General features: G+C 34.6%; 1 protein-coding gene across 1 annotated transcript in view; it reads left to right on the top strand.

The window, feature by feature from the left end:
* The window catches only part of CFAP46 (cilia and flagella associated protein 46), an 86534-nt gene that overhangs the window by 51771 nt on the left and 18294 nt on the right, over window positions 1-16469 (top strand). The window contains exons 36-47 of the mRNA XM_067300399.1: window positions 1364-1564; window positions 3200-3306; window positions 4179-4361; window positions 5103-5238; window positions 6099-6287; window positions 8177-8365; window positions 9096-9230; window positions 10169-10348; window positions 12024-12191; window positions 14333-14430; window positions 15130-15209; window positions 15639-15784. Of these exons, the coding sequence (XP_067156500.1) occupies window positions 1364-1564; window positions 3200-3306; window positions 4179-4361; window positions 5103-5238; window positions 6099-6287; window positions 8177-8365; window positions 9096-9230; window positions 10169-10348; window positions 12024-12191; window positions 14333-14430; window positions 15130-15209; window positions 15639-15784 (1812 nt within the window). The remainder of the gene's footprint in view (window positions 1-1363; window positions 1565-3199; window positions 3307-4178; window positions 4362-5102; window positions 5239-6098; window positions 6288-8176; window positions 8366-9095; window positions 9231-10168; window positions 10349-12023; window positions 12192-14332; window positions 14431-15129; window positions 15210-15638; window positions 15785-16469) is intronic.

Here is a 16469-nt window from a genome sequence, read left to right as displayed (position 1 = left end):
TCAAGTGGCAAAAATTTTATGTAACTTGGGAATTTCTATTTTTTTTAATCAGAACTAGAAATGTTGTTAAGCTGAGGGGACATTGTAGTTAAGCTAAAAGAAACTAACTAGAACAACCACATTACTAATTAAAATTAAAGTAAAAAATTTATGTCATTTTGGTATGAACATATATAACTCCCATAAACTTGAATATATAGAATTTAACTCCAACTTTATGGTAATTGTCCAGAGATTATTTCAACCTGTGAAGTAGTGTCAGCATCTCTGGATACTTTGCAGTAACCCTCAGAAGACCTAATGACTGTCCAAACCTTGTTTGTGTGGGTAGCTGAGAGACATTCAAGACCTGTTCATAAGAGAGAGATAACATTTAGCCCCATCCTCTCCATGGGTTGATCTTTTGAAAGTCTAATTATATTACTTTGAACTTGGTTATGGTTTTACTGCTAACTGTGTTTTTAGCAACAGCCACTTCTGCTGAAATTATGACTTAGAATTCTGGCAGAGCTGATATATAATGTCCATATGTTCCACCAAGCTAATTCACATCTCAATATTATGCAGGATTTACGTTAAAGATATTTTCCTATATCTACTGTTGTCTATTACAGCTCTCTTCTTGGTTATGCAGGTTACTGGAATCTAGCATAATTATTGCAATAAACCCTTTACTTTTTTAAAGATACAATTATTAAGTCATTATGCCACCTCATAACTTTGCTCACATATGTGAAAACTGTTAATGTATTTTTAACATGAATAATGTATTTCTCTTATTAAACCATAAATTTAGTATTGCTCATTGAGAAAAGTTCAGAAGACATTGGGGAGGACAACATATTTTATAGATACATCATTATTACTTGTATCCTGTATTTATCTCTATATATTAGTATGCTATGTATACTATACAGTATATTGTATCTAGTATACTGCTAGTATATACTTTATAACTAGCATAAAGTGGCATCGTAAATTCTTTGGAGCTCTGCTATATCTAGATCCCAGTTCACTAAAATTATTTTCATCACCACATTTCTTTATCAGCTACAAATGAAAGCAAATATATAAATACAAAATAATAGCAGAAAAATTGCTTATTTGACTAGTGGAGTAGAAGATTTGGGAACATAAAGAAAAGTAAAGTATATTTGAAGTTTTAAAAACGTTTTTGATATGAAGTGGCCACTTTCTGTGTTTTTTTTCAAAACACAAGGAAGTGTAACATAAGTAGTAAGTAACAAATTCTGCAGATGAATGAGGAAACTACCATTCACTTCTTGTTTCTGTGTTTATTCATAAGTTTGATCTAAAATATGAATATGAATAAATATCAATAGCAGTAATGGATCTTTCCTAGGAATTGAGGGCTCTGTATGATGTGTCAAGGTGCTTGTACTTATTTGCTGTATTGGCTAACCTGGAAAAAAACCACGGACAAGCTAAAGCACTCCTTGAGAAAGCACAGCTGCTAGGAGGAAATGAACAATTTTGGTACAACAGCACTCTTAGTCTTGTAGAGGCAATTCTAGAGGAAGAGGAGGAAGGAAAACAGAGTGTGGTAAGGAAGTTTTATTCTTCACTTTTTTGCAGTAATGCCTAGCTTTCAGTGATGAGAAATATTATCCCCTTTGCATTTCAATAAAAACAAGAATATGTGTATCATGCATTTAGTGTTGTTTCTCTGTTATGCATGCAAAAAACATTATCTACAGATTCCAAACAGGTGTGGACCAGTAAGCATGAGACTTTACCCGCAGAAGTTTAACGTTTTTTTGCTAAGCTGTGTATCCTTCTATCGAAATAACAGCAGTTGTAATCTTGTATGTATAACTAAATCCCAGTGATCTGATTCTCTTGGCTAGAATGCTTTTCTTACCTGTAGACAGACAATTTTGTTAACATTGACATGTATTTATTTTCCATATTTAATTAAGATTATATCTTTCAATATTATTTCCTAGTATGTGCTTCCTTTTCAAATACTTATTTTTAGATCCTGAAAGATATTACAGTAACTATATTACTATTACTATTTACTAAAACCCTTTTCCTATTTAACCCTTATCATTAAAATATCCATTTACTATTCAACCCTCAACTTTCATGGATTTCAATACTAAGATGATGCTGTTGTGCCTGTGATGTTCTGTCCTCTATTGATAATCTGTGTTAGTCTGTCCTGTATAAAGAGGTTATTTTGTTTTGGGGTGAACTCACAATAACTAAAAGACAGAAATACCTAGTTACAGTGAGAGTACTTACTGAGGTTTTTAGCAGTATATCTATTAGTGAAGTTTTTTTTCAGCTCTTTCAACCAATATCACTGCAGTAGCAAAATTTTTAATTATGGACAGATCCGTAGGTGACATTTTGAACATCATCTAAGGGGCTTTTTCATTCAAAACTATCAGTCAGGGACGTTTTTACATCCACAGTTGGCAAAGCTATGATAGTGTAAGGTTTAATTGTGGATATTAATATGCTAGTCTGTGCAAGTAAGGACACAGGAATCTGTCCCTAGGAGGATGCCTGTGAAATATTATAGAATCAAACAATTATTTAGGTTAGTGGTCATCTGGTTCAACCCCAGTCAAAGTAGGACCAATTTTGAAATTAAATATCTGACCTCAGTGATGGATCAGATTGTTCAGAGTCATAAGTTGTCATGCTTCAACGATCTCTGAGAATGGAAATTCCACAACCATTCTGGTTCCAATGTTGGCCACCCTCATGGTAAAAAATTTTCATAATACCTGTTTGGAATCTCCCTTGTTCCATGTTGGGTCTGTTGACCCTCCTTCTTTGCTGTGCACCTCCAAGAAGAGTCTGGTTCTGTCTTCTCTTTACCTTCTTTTTAGAGAAATAAAATGCCCCTCTTAGCCTTGACTTCTTCAGGCTGAACAGGCCCAACTTTCTTATCCTATTCTTGTGCATATGTGCTCCATCTCCTTAATCATATCAAGATATCTAATTACAATTATATCTCATACTGTCTTAAAAAATTACATTTTATGTAGAAATACATAAAATGAATGAAAATTTATGAAATGCAGTTGTTAATAATCAGTCATCTTGGGGAATATTAGGGAAAGATGTTTAACATTTTCTGCAGAAAATATAAGCTTTCTAAATTAATGTTTAGTATTATGCATAGACATTTAAAATAACATTATGAAAATTATGTTGTCTGCAGGCTTGTGGGATTTTGGAACACACTGTAAATGTGCTTAGATCTACTTTACTGAAGAGACCTAACAGAGAATCTGAATTGCGTTTTATAATTGCATCCCTTGAAGCCAGGTAACTGTCTTTTTATTAAAGTATATCCAGCCTCCAATGTGCAGCTACACTGAAGCTATATAATGATTTCACTATTCACCTTCATTTGAGTATGATGTATTCCGTGTATTCTCAAGTGCTTTTTTTCCAAGTAATTACTATTTATTCTGTTATTCTTTAAGTTTTCTTTCTAATTTTTTCATTCTTGTGTGTAGCCGTATTAACTGTTAAGTTAGTAAGGTAGCTCAGATACCACAACCTATTGTGTATAGTTTACAGTGTAGATTATCCAAAGAAGCGAGATACACTTCCCCATGCAGAAGTCCCTGTTTGAGCTCAGATATTTCCACAGTGCTACTGCGGTTTGCAGCATTGACCTACTATTTCCTCACCGTGATCAAAGTCTTCATATGGTGAATCTAAACAATGAGTTTGGTGACACTGAAATCCAAAGTATAGACTTTGTTTTGTATTTTGAAGCCAGTAGCTCAAGAAGACATACACAGACAGCTTAAAAAGCATAGATAAAGAGAGAGAAAAATACAACATTCACACTTCCTTCTCTTTCCAAAAATCTGAAACTTTCGTATTAGAAAGGAAAGACTAATAGTCTTCTCAATTCAGCTATATTTAGAAAACTGCTCAGGCCTAGAGACTCTGAAAAGTTAGATAAATGTAACAACTGGTGCCTCAGTTCCAATCCGAAAAAATAGTATTTGATATTTTTCAGGACCTACTATAATTTGTAGATTGCAAATTTAAAGAATTAGGAGATTTCTTCCAGATTTATTGTAATTTATAGAGTAAAAAAAGAGGGCAGAAAGAAATCTATCCATTTTCAAACACAAACTGTGCTTTCTGACTGAGATCTTGTACTTAATTTTTGTTTCTAGGAAAACACTCATTCAGATACATTTTGCCCAAGGTTATATGACTACTAATGCTGAGTCTTCTCAGTTACCATATATGCTACATGAACCTTATAATAAACTAATTCAAATTGGGAAAGACTTCTTCTGTTACGGTTATAAAAACTGCAGCGCTGAGATCTTGCTAGAATGTGCAAATGTTCACAGGTAAGGTTACACTTGTGATGAGAAATTTTATTTAAGTTGAATTAATCTACCAAGTATATTATTTGCATTTTTTAATCTAATGAAAGATGGAAGAAGTAATATTGACAGTTTTGTATCCTGCTGTTTAGGTTTGTTCTCAGTCTGGATGTTTTCCATATTCAGAAAAATACTGTAGAATTAAGAATTTTTTCCACCGAAGGCAGAGTTAATCTTACTTAGTACTAGTGATGCGTATTGTCTTTGAGATCAAAACAAAGCACTGAAGTCACTAAGCTAGCTTTTTGTCTTCCCACCTATAAAGGCATTCTGGTAGCCAGACCAATCATTCTCAAGTATTTATAGACTTTTACAATTCTTAATGTTGAAATGGTTCTCTAGAAATTGCTGTAATGGCAGAAATACAAAACACAGTACGCTTGGACTCCCAGCTGTTTCCAGAATGCCCTCTTCTGGAGACTGAGCCATGTTATATACCATGCTATTCCCACTTTTTGTTCCGGGTGAATACCTACTCCGGAGTAGTATTTGGCTTTCTTGCTGGTGCGTCTTGGAGTCTTTCTGTACTGCAGCAGTGTGGAGTGGAATTAACCAGTTCCAAGAACAAGACCTTGAAAAACAATGTGAAACTATTTACTTTTCATGTTTGAGCCCTTAACAAATACATGTGCAAATTTAATTTATCTAGCATATATATTAAATATCGTTGGTATCATAAAAATTTTGGTTCTCTGCTTTTTTCAGGATGGTTGCTAAGCAGGCAAGAAATGAAGAAGAAAAGCATAGTCACTATCTCGATGCTTATAACTTAGCTCAGAGGGCAGTTTCTGAAGCAGAAGAAGTGTTTCATAATGTTTCTAGCTTATTTGCAGTTAATGAGGTATGACTGTATATTTTTTGCTATTAAGAGAAAAACAAATCTAACTTAGTTTTACTATTCACATGTTTTTAGATAATTCTTGGAGGGTCCAAATGAGATTATCCTCCTATAGTGACAGGCATTGTACAAATACAGGAGGAAACATTCCATTCACGAAGAATATACAGTTTAAATAGGGAAAGAAGGCAGACAGAAATGAAAGGATGTCTTTGGTCTATGTCAATTTTACTTAATTCTAAAATTTATGTAAAAGCTACAAAAGAAAAAGCCTAAACTTGGAGATATTGTGATGAATTTCTTTTCTAAATACTTCACAAGTTTAAAATTCTGCACAATAAATTGTATATTTCTCAGGAGAAAAAAATCATTACAGAGAACATTGTGTAAAAAAAAAAACCCAAAACCCATCTTCTAAATACTCAGTGTATTTTGGGTAATGAAAAGGCTTATACTCTACTCTCTATCTTTTTTTCTGATTTGCCTTTTCAAAGGGTAAATACTTCTGCACTTGAAAAGACTGCTGCCAAAAGCAATAATATTAAAATTCCATTTTTATGTACACATTTACAGCTCCCTTGGAATTACATATTTTTACCAAGGACATAAAACATGAAAAGCAAAACCTGGCTGTTGTTCTTTCATGCAGCTACTCTCATTGCTTTGTAATATATTTGACATTAAACTTTGTCTTCTAAGTTACTTAATTATGTTTATAGCAATATCTATGATCTATTGAGGTGTTGCTGTTCAGACTTTTGCTTCTTCAGTTAAAAGAAATACAACAGTCTAACTTTATAGCAGGTATATTTGCAAAAAAAAAATTGAAGTTAGAATTCTACTTTCCTTTGTTTGTATTTCAGACTACAAATATTAGTATCCCGTTAATGAGACAACTGGCTAACAGGAAGCTAAAACTCGTGGAAATTCTTCTGGATATTTTTCATCTTGTTATTACTGAAAGAAAGCTCAAAAAAGTAGGAGAGACATCATTCCATAAAATTGTGGAGGCATTCATCAGAGTAAAAACTGAAGATGATTCAACAGAACAGGTAATACAATATATTTCTTCCTATGATTTACATATAAAAGGTACAATAGAATAGGGTTGCTTTCCCTAGCAGACCTTTTCCACTAGTGAGGAAAGGGGTCCCCAGGCCATTCGTTTAGTTCTGCAGCAAAGAAAGTTCAAGTCTGTGTTTTTGTCTTGGGCTCTTTTTTGTGCTCAGAAAGATTTTTGTCTCCCAAATGCACAGGCATAAAAACCACTCAGAAGAGCAAGAGTTGCAGGGAAATGACTTTTGGTTTCATAACTGACTGGGGTTTTTTGCACTGCTCTCTTTTTCACTTGTGCTTAGGTACACGTCTTTTTAACAGTTAAAAAAAGGAAAAAAAAAAAAAGTTGTTTTTAAAAACTGTTTACCAAACGAGCTGATGAATTAGAGCTAAGAAATGCCCCACTAGATCAGGCCAGTGGTTATTGCTCCGTATTCTGTCCCAGACAATGAAAATAGGAAATGCTATTACAGGAAAGCACTTTAGCCCCCAACACTCCCTGTGGTCTGCTCACCTTTCTCCTCCCCAGTGCCGACAGTCATTTGCTCAGGGAGGTTACAGGCTGCTTTCCAGCCTATTAACTCCTTCTGAACCTACTGTCTGTGAGTTTATCTAACTCTTTATGAACCTGCTCATGTTACCTGCCTGCACCATCACACACTGTGGTGGTGGCAAATGCCAGTTCACTACCTGTAGTTAACTGCTTTGTAAAGAAGTACTTTCTCCTATCTGTTTTAGAGTGATCTCCCACTAATTTCACAGTAAGGGCTCTCGTAGTTCCAATATTGTTGCATTTGGCGAATAACAGTTCTGCATTCACATTATCCTCTGCCTTCGTGATATTACATACCTCAGACATCTCCCCTCAGCCTTCTCCTCTCCAAATTCTCCATCACTTTACATTTGTAGATCAATATTATGTGTTTTCCTAAAAGATAAGAAACTTCTATAAAAGATAACTCAGACAAGGCTTGATATAGGAGTTACCTGGTGAAATTCTGTGCCAGTTTGTTGTTGTGCAGGTCAGATCAGATTATCGTAACATTTCTCCTGGTTGTAAAATCTGTGTGTTTAAAATTCATGCAGAATCTGAACTATTTGCTTTTAAGAAGCAAATTGAAGAAAGGTACACAGGGAAGGATTTTCCTTCACAGAAAATTTTTAGTAAAGCTTCAAAATAAAAACAGTTTGGTAACTGAATTTTGAATGATCTAGAGGGTACCTGATTACAAGGATACATGAGTAAAGTAGAGAAGTAATGGTTAGCTTTCATATCTGTCGCGGTCCGCGGGAGTAGCGGGAAAGAATCATACGCAGTCACAGAATGCAGATTCAACTCCAACTTTATTCAGCAATGTGCCCATCTTATATATGTTTGTGCAGTCGTGGCATGCAGGCACGCGGCGCCTTGGCCACTATGATTGGTTAGCTGCTATGAAGCACGTGGCGTTTGCCTTAATATGATTGGTTTACAGTTTCTGTTCACGCGCCTAAAGTGAATACACGATCGGTGCAAAGTTGCTGTTCACGTGGAGGGGCTTATCAGCCCCCTCCTTTACTTATTTACCACTACTTATCTTCCTCTTCCGTAATGGTCTAGGAATGCTCAAAGACGATTCACATAGCCGCAGGGATCCTCACAGATTATTGTTGTGAAGCACTGCAAGGGCCCCAACACATATCTAAAACAAATACCTATATTTGTATTTGTGAATCATTGATTAGTTTGTGTATCTCTTAGAGACAGCTGTTTTGTAGTTGAAAGTGTAATCAGACTTAACAAATGTATATATGTGCATATATGTATTGTATGCAAAATAATATGTAAAATGTTTGTGTGTGTGCACATATATAAGCATATAAACATATCTATATATTTTACCAGGACTGGAAGCGTATGGAACACACCGTAGGTCAAATTACACTGGCTCAGTTAGCACACATACAGAATCTTTGTAAAGGCTGTCCTGACATCAAATCCAAATGCCTGTGTCTCACTGGAAAAACTCTTCATTTACTTGCTGTTAACATGGATCCCCTACATTCAGAGGTTTACTGGAAGCCAAATGTTATGGTATGCATTCTTTTCCATATTTAAATTAGTTCCTCTGTGTAAAGTTTATCTACCACAATATTTTTCTGTATATGCTCTTACAATACTACTCTTTATTTCAAGCTAGATTTTACAAATTGCATGCAAGTCATAATAAAAATATATCCTGAAACAAGTAATTTCAGGAATGTGCCTCTGCCTACATGCCATCCTCATGTATTTGGCCATGTCTCAGATAATCATAATTGATCACTTTTTGATTTTTCCCTGCAATTTGATAGTTCCGATATTTGTAGAAGACAGATTAAAAAATTCCTTGAATGCTTTAAAGGGCTAGGTAAATTGGACTCTGAATCCATGCAAACAAGAAGTAATGACTTGTATTTGAAAAGCAGATCTTGTATTGTGCAAAGAACACCATGTAAGAAAGGGAAAGTTGAGTCTTTACAAATTCAGTATGAGCTAAATTGTTCCTAAGAAATGAACTGAGGAAAAAACATCAGAAAATAAAAATCTGAGATTATGTTGGGGGCCTTCTTAGCTTGTGTTAGTCATGTTATCATGATAACATATTAAGAAATTTTGATGCCTGGTGATATTGCTAAATCACTCGCCACAAGAGATTCATATAGTGAGGTGACTTCTTCTAAGGTAGGTGGGCTTCTTCTTTACCTGTACTTTCACAAAGGAAATGAAGCCACCCACACTTAATGAAATGATTGATTATTCTTTTTTCTATTACAATGAGTAGGAAGAAGCTAAATTGGGCACCACAAAACCTTGCCTGACTTCAGCAGAATGCAGTGAAAGGGAAATGACAAGCAGCAGTTTACCAGCTAATAAATGTCAACATGATAAATATAGGGGGAAAACACAGGAATTAAAGGTATTTAGCATATTTGCTTGTACAATAATTTGAGTACATCCTTTTTATGGAATAACAGTCACCTTACCTTGCTCTGTTTGAACAGATGGTGGAAATGTTTATAGCTTATAAATGTGATGTTGGGGCGGGGCGGGGGGAAAAATCACCTTTCCATCTCTATTCTGCTATGTATCTCCCTCCTGCCTCTCAATACATGCTGTGGGACATCCTTCCTATGGAGCTTTTTCCCTTTCTAGATTCCTGCTGACCCAGAACATAGCAGCCAGGGCAGAGCAGACAGGCAGCTTTCTCTCTGTTGCACAGACATGCCTTTCTAACAGAACACAGCATTTTGCAAATGAAGAACAAACAAATTAAAGAGATACCTTCTACTGCAAAACGTCTATAAAATTCTTACTAAATTTAAACTGTATTACATGCTGAGCTGAGCTCTGTGATAAAAATGCTGCAGCTCAAAGCGCACTAGGAATTGGGGTGTACGGTTTGTGTTGCTAATTAATAATTTTTTTATGGGGCATAATCAGTAACTACCCATGTCAAGAAATTTGTATTTATTCATATTAAATATAATTTACTGTCAACAGAAACAACTGTACTGAGAACTGACTGAAAATTCAGTCAATGCTGTGTTCTGAACAGCTCACACTGGCTGGAATTTAAGTACATGTTTTATATTGGAGAAAATATCTCTTTTAACAATTCTTAAAACTTTTTTTTAATATTATGTAATAAATGTTGAGGTCTGCAGAATAATTCATATGTATATTTACATACTTTGAACATACATTAAGTAAATGCCTCAAAATGGAGAAAAAGCATTAAAACTTGTCACCAAAAAAGTATTTGCCTTTTTTCAAACACTCGTAATCTGTATACATATAGCAAATATTTAATATTAATGCACATTTTAATATAAACCCTTTTATTTTATTATCTAGAAGAAACGTAGATTGTCTCAGAATTATCTTTCTCAATGCAGTGAAGTTTTACTACAGTGCATGGGTACTGCATTCCGCCATAATATTATTGATGTATTGGCTCCTGCTAGTTTTGAAATGGTTGAATGCTTCGGGCAGTTTGATCCAGTTTCAACAAGCCAGTTTTTGGCCCTTCATCAGGTAATGCAGCTAATGAATTATGCATCTTTCTAGTAAAAAAGTGTGTTTTAAGTTATATATGCAAAAATGTCTATTCATATTGCCTAATAATTGATCATTAATTCACTGTCTAAGAAACAGCTGGTATTATTGGTAATTAAATATTTATATAATAATATAATAGATTTATATTATTTATTTATTATATATATATGTGTGTGTGTGTATGTGTGTGTGTGTATGTATGTATATAGATTATTAATGTATTTTAAATTTGTAAGTATATTTGCTGGCTGACCAGAATATCTGGTCAGTGGCATTTTGACAGTTCTAGTATTTGTTATGTTTGATTTGAAGTTTTCATTAATGATTGCATTCATGTAAATATTTTAATATGAATAAATTATCATAATGTAATTAGCTAAGGTAAGACATTAGCACAAGATAAAGTTTCATCCTTCCCTGACAAGTGATTTAAAAAATGATTCTCTTGATTTCTTCATTCATTATTATGAAATAGATAGGAAAGGTTTACATTAAGTTTTTCAAATCAGCATCTACACAGTGTGGTCCCATAGATGGCTCAAGGGCATGTGCATCATTCATGTCAGTATGTGCCTTCATTACAGAGAAGATGAGGAACGCTGTGAGGCTCGTAGCCCCTACTGCAGGAGCAAATAACGCTTCCTACACCATTATCTTCATTGCAGGAATATAGAAATGCCTGTTATACCAACTTCCTTCCTCCCACGTGGAGGCAGGCACAGGAGGTTATGGAAAACAGTAAGCAGCTGCCTGTGTGTCAACACTTAGATTTGCAAATACCTCCGCCTACATGTGGAATGAAATAGGCAGTCTTTTGGAGAGTCAGAAAACAGCTAATACAGGAGTTTGCACTTCGGTCCTTTATTCCTGTATTCTTGCAGAAAACACATATTTTTATGGTTTGCTCTCATACTTGATTGTGAACAGGCAAAGTAGAAGGCATTAGGAGGCACCAAAAGCACAAGTAGCCCTGTCTTTTACTGGGCAAAAAATTCTGCTAATTCAATTACTATCTTGTCCAAAAAGGTTTGGAGGGAAAAAAAAGGTTAAAATATCACAAAATATCACTTGATGTGAATCCCAAACCTTCCTTTGGAATTTTTGATTAGGTCAACCAAATTCCTTTTTTTTTTTTTTTTTAAACATGGCAGTTGTCTTAATAGAAGGAAAAAAAGATGGTTCAGCTCTTCAAGTGAGCATTTATTTAAAGGATGCTTAGGAAAAACATAATGATCAGCTCTTCAGATGGGATTGGTAGGTTTGCTGGAAGAAAAGGATATAAAGTCTTACACTTTAGCATGCGCTTTGTGGGAAATCTATTAAAATGAGTGATATGACAGCTAATACAATAAAAGGCCGGTATTGCCCTTGCAGAAGCACAAAAACACGGAAAAGTTTTAGCTTACTTGGAAGGCTGAGTTCAGAGCATGGCGCTTGCCTTTCCACTCAGAACTTTGAGGACTGAGTGCAGGAACATGCATAATAAAGGCAGACAAAGAAGTCAGTTCTAGCTATTAATTTTTAAGAAATTGTCGTAAATTATTGCCAAACTTTTTACATTATATTGTAAACATAATTAATAGGCATGCTCATATAATATATACATATATATTTCGATGGGAAAAAATAAACTAATATAGAAATTTTACAGAGCTGTTCAGCATCCATGATGATGAGGAATATTCTTCTAACAGCTACTTCTAACACCAGCAGCTCTCAGCTGGCAGCGTTATTGCATCTTCAGAATCACTTAAAACGAAACAGAAATACAAGTGATCTTCTAAAAAATGTGGAACAGCAACTGACTGCTATTTCAAGGGTAACTTTTTGAGTAGTACTACTTATGAGGGATCTGTATGTTATACAGAAACACACACATGTACAAACATATATATATGAGCTGTATGTAGTTACAGTTATTCCTGGAATTAAATAATATTTTGTCTGATTACTTTGGACTCTGTTAAACATTTTTGTTTTCTTAATTTGAAGCATGGTATTGACTTGGTTGATGTGGTCGTGAACTGAAATACTGTTTTTATTAGTATGGCACATACTATCCTATGGTTTTGCTTATGATATGCTATCCGCGTGGCAAAAGCTATGTAATTTAAGTTAGAAGCGGGATGTAAGGATGAAATTCAGGCTTGTCCTGTAGTTACTATTTTGGTGTAGCTAGATACTGGATTTGTGCCTGTCTGCATGCACAATACACTGAAATCATTGTACACTGAATCATCCAGTCCAGCTGAAGGTACCATTGCAAAGGACCCTTGCAACAGAGACTCCCATCACCATCCTGTTTGAGATACCTTGTTCCCCTTGCAAGTGTTACCCTATGAAAAGATCCCAGTAAACTATTTTTTTGGTTTTGGGTTTTTTTTTAACAAACTGTTCATGGGTTTCTGGACATCATCTGAATTGTGATGTTGCGAACTGGATATTTAAAGAAACCAGCCAGTAAAAATATAACTCATGATGCATAGTTCTGGAGCAAATCATGGTTAAACTTTTCTGGGAGAGAAATATTCTGTCTTTGAGTCTAAACTGGCTGAAAACAGTGTATTCTTCAAATGTCTGAGATATAAAAGTGGATACCAAAACTAACCTTGGAAGACCCTAGGTTAAAAACTTAGTTAAAGTTAAAAACTGCTAGGAAGTTAGCTACAAAGGATTAGCTGCTGGGGATTTAAGCATGTCCAGGAGAATTTACAAAATGTGGCAAGCAGAGATGCAATAAGGCATGAGAAAAATTCATGTTTGTAGGCTATTTATTTTGGCTCTTTTCTGTATGTTCTGTATTATTTAGCAGAGGGAGTAGGATAATATTTGGTTTAGAAGACACTGTTTTTGAGTTGCTATAATCATCTAAAAGGTAGCAGATACCCAAGCTGAAAAGATTTCGCAACACCAACGTGTCTGCTGCAGTAGCTCAGGAAAGCAAGGTGTTAATCAAGACATCTGTTCATATCTGCACTGTTAAACTGCATGACTTCAGGCAGCATGGGATGCAAGAAACCAAAGTGGTCGCTGAAGCAGTGCTCTCTGAGGGTACATTAGGGTTTTTCAAAGTACAATGGTGGTTTTTAGTTCAGATCAGGAGTGCACTTTCAAAGTGAATCTCCCAGTTCTCACTGTGCTTTGGTTTGCATCGTGGAGCAGTGAGTGCATGAGCTGGATTCCTTCTAGGTGAAAACTAAACTGGATGCCTGATGCACTCCAGTCACAAATGGGCATTTAGTCCAAGGGACCAGTCTAGAGGTATTCTGAAGTAAAAATCATTGAAAAGTGTATAGTAGGCAGTTTTGCTCCTGCTGCTCTCCACCACTCGATGCTGTAGATGTAGTCAGAGTAGGTTAAAGAGGGTGTGCTTGAGCACATAAAAGACTTTGACCTGAAGAACACGTGAACACGCGTGCTTAAACTTAACTGTGTCAAAGATGTTTATAGTACTTTCTCTGTTAGGACCAGTATTTCACCTGGAGACTGGATTCTGAGTTTAGTCACATCACTTGGGTTTTTTAGTTTTATTTTCTCCAAAACAGTTATATATTCTTTAGTGATAGGTATAATATTTTACAGAGTTCCTTTTGGTGAGGTGTCTGTTCTTAACAAAATTGTGAAGGACTTTTATGAACATGGATGTTATGTTGAGTTATTCTGCTCCCTCCTTTGCTAATATTCTGCTTAGTATTTGATAACATTATAACATCATAGGTAGTGTAGCAGCCAAAAAGATCATGTTGTTATCAAGAGTGGACTAAGTTAATTACAGTTATTTGTAATTTGTTTAGGATAATATTTCTAATCTCTTCTGCACTGCACAAAAATATGTTCTCTGAGTGTATTTTTCAAATATCAGCACCTTCTTTTCTAGAATTATCAATTTTCTGGTGAAAGAATTGAGATAATGTTTTATAAAATGTATGAAACTAATGTTACTTTTGAATTATTGTACAGGCTTGGAGAAATCTCTGTATTCCTGTTGAACATTTTAACATCATGAATGAATTGCCACCTAATTTTTACGTAGTTATTCTCCAGCATTCAGAAGACAGGTATAAAATTTCATCATTTTAGCTTATCATTTTGTTTGGTACCAATGTCGTCTTTCTATACCAGTGAATAAACACTATATTGATTGTTTATTACCTTTTGCTTGTAATTTTGCTGGATTTGAATTTTAGGATAGGGAACAAATTAATTAAAAAAATTCTGCCTGCAACTCAAGCCTTTACTTATAACTATTTCTCTGCTTTTGATTTCAGTAATTATCTCTTTATTCTCTAGAGTAGAGAACTTTAAAGATTTTGAGCCCTTTTTCTGATCTCTTAAATTCTGTTTATAATTTCCAGTTCTCATTCTTTATGCCCTTGCAAATGTTAGGAGGAGTTGTATTTAGGTTTATAGAGCCACGAATGATCTGATTATTGCAGCCCTAATTAGTGATCACTCATAAACTGAGCTGTAGTAACTGACTATGTGTACCCTCAGCAATTGTGAAAACTCTTAAACAATTGTCATGGAAAAGCAAACAAAAATATCCTTTACTGGATATACAGCAACAAAAGAATTCCTTATATCTCTCATTTTGTTCCCATTAGATTTTGCAGATTTGGCACCCCAAGCTGGGGATAAGTAATGCATCTTGAGGGTATATTTGAGCACGTTAAATTATTGGCAACTGATAAAGTTGCTTCATACAAATAAGACTAAGTAGCCAAATAATCTACTCACCATTTTTCTGCTTTCTATAGATCGAGCTTGTACAGTTCATTGATTGAGAAACCAAAAGTAAGTACTGCACAACAAAAAGGAAAACCCTCTCAGCCAATGGGTAAGTACCTGTTATATTTAGGAATAAAAATAATTGCCCTGGTATTATTAGAAGACTCTTATGTTTCACTGTTGCTTTCAGTACAAATTTTAAATAACTGTTGTAACTCTTATTAATACCAGAGGAAGGTTAATACATGTGTTTCATAATCAGATACCATGTATCTACTTACAGTTTACAGAATTTATGTTGATATTTGAAGATTAAAGTTGTTACAGATAAATAACTATCGAGATTTTTTTCATTGTATATTTCTGTATAGATTTTGTGCTAAATGTATGTAAACCATTATTTCATTTTTCAAGGAATACTGAGAAATATTGTTTTAGATCTTGAGTGTGTCTCTGCAACCATTTCTTCAAGTAGAAATATGATGATTTAAAAAGAAAGTGTCTTAAAATGGTATTTTCCTCCTTTTAATACTGCAAGTTAAAGTTTCTCGATTTCCCGTGGATCCTGATATATTTCGTATTTTGTTGGAAAAAGTGCGTCTTTACAAGCAGCAAAAGATGGATAGTCTACTTAAACAGACTGTCATTCAAAACTTGCAAGAGTGTGTCTCCAAAATAGATGAGGTAATATATTTGATTATCTTATATTTAAAATGGGATGAAAAACATCTACTGAAAACTGTCAGAAACACTCTGTATTTCTGAAATAAATTTTCAATTTATTCCAAACGTAATATCTCTGGGCTTCATAATTAATAAATCCTGTCTGTGCCCTGCTTAAAAATTTAATCTTACTATATTATTCTGCTTTTATTTCAATATATCATTCAATATGTCATTTCAAAAGCTTTGAAATGTTCTGTAGTTTACTGTAGTGGAAAGTTGATACAATTGAGTCCAAATTACTCAAAAATGAAGATTTGCATTTTGCACATTGGCTTTCATACCCTTCATTCTAGATATAGGAAAAGATATTACAGGAAAGCCCCAGGTGTCCCAAGAAAAAAACTGTGATCATAGAACCCAACCCTTAAATCAAAATAAATTAGTCTTAGTCAGAGAATTATTATCAGTTTCCAACACAGGACAGTTTCTTTCCAGGGCACGCAGTATTTCCTTAGTGGACCTACTTATTTGAATGCGGTAGATCCAAGTCTGCTACTCTCAAGATTTTGCTTCAAGGACATATCTCATTGGAATTTCAAGATTATATCTGTGGCTTTGAACACTCTTAAATTCCAGATGATGAAAATTTTCTGTTTCTACAAGAGGCTTCAGTTCTGTAAAGACTTAGTTTTCACAGCCAGTG

The sequence above is a fragment of the Apteryx mantelli genome, chromosome 7 (assembly GCF_036417845.1).
Source record: "Apteryx mantelli isolate bAptMan1 chromosome 7, bAptMan1.hap1, whole genome shotgun sequence".
Lineage (NCBI taxonomy): Eukaryota > Metazoa > Chordata > Aves > Apterygiformes > Apterygidae > Apteryx > Apteryx mantelli.
Note: the sequence above shows the minus strand (reverse complement) of the source record. Positions and strands in the feature narration are given on the sequence as shown.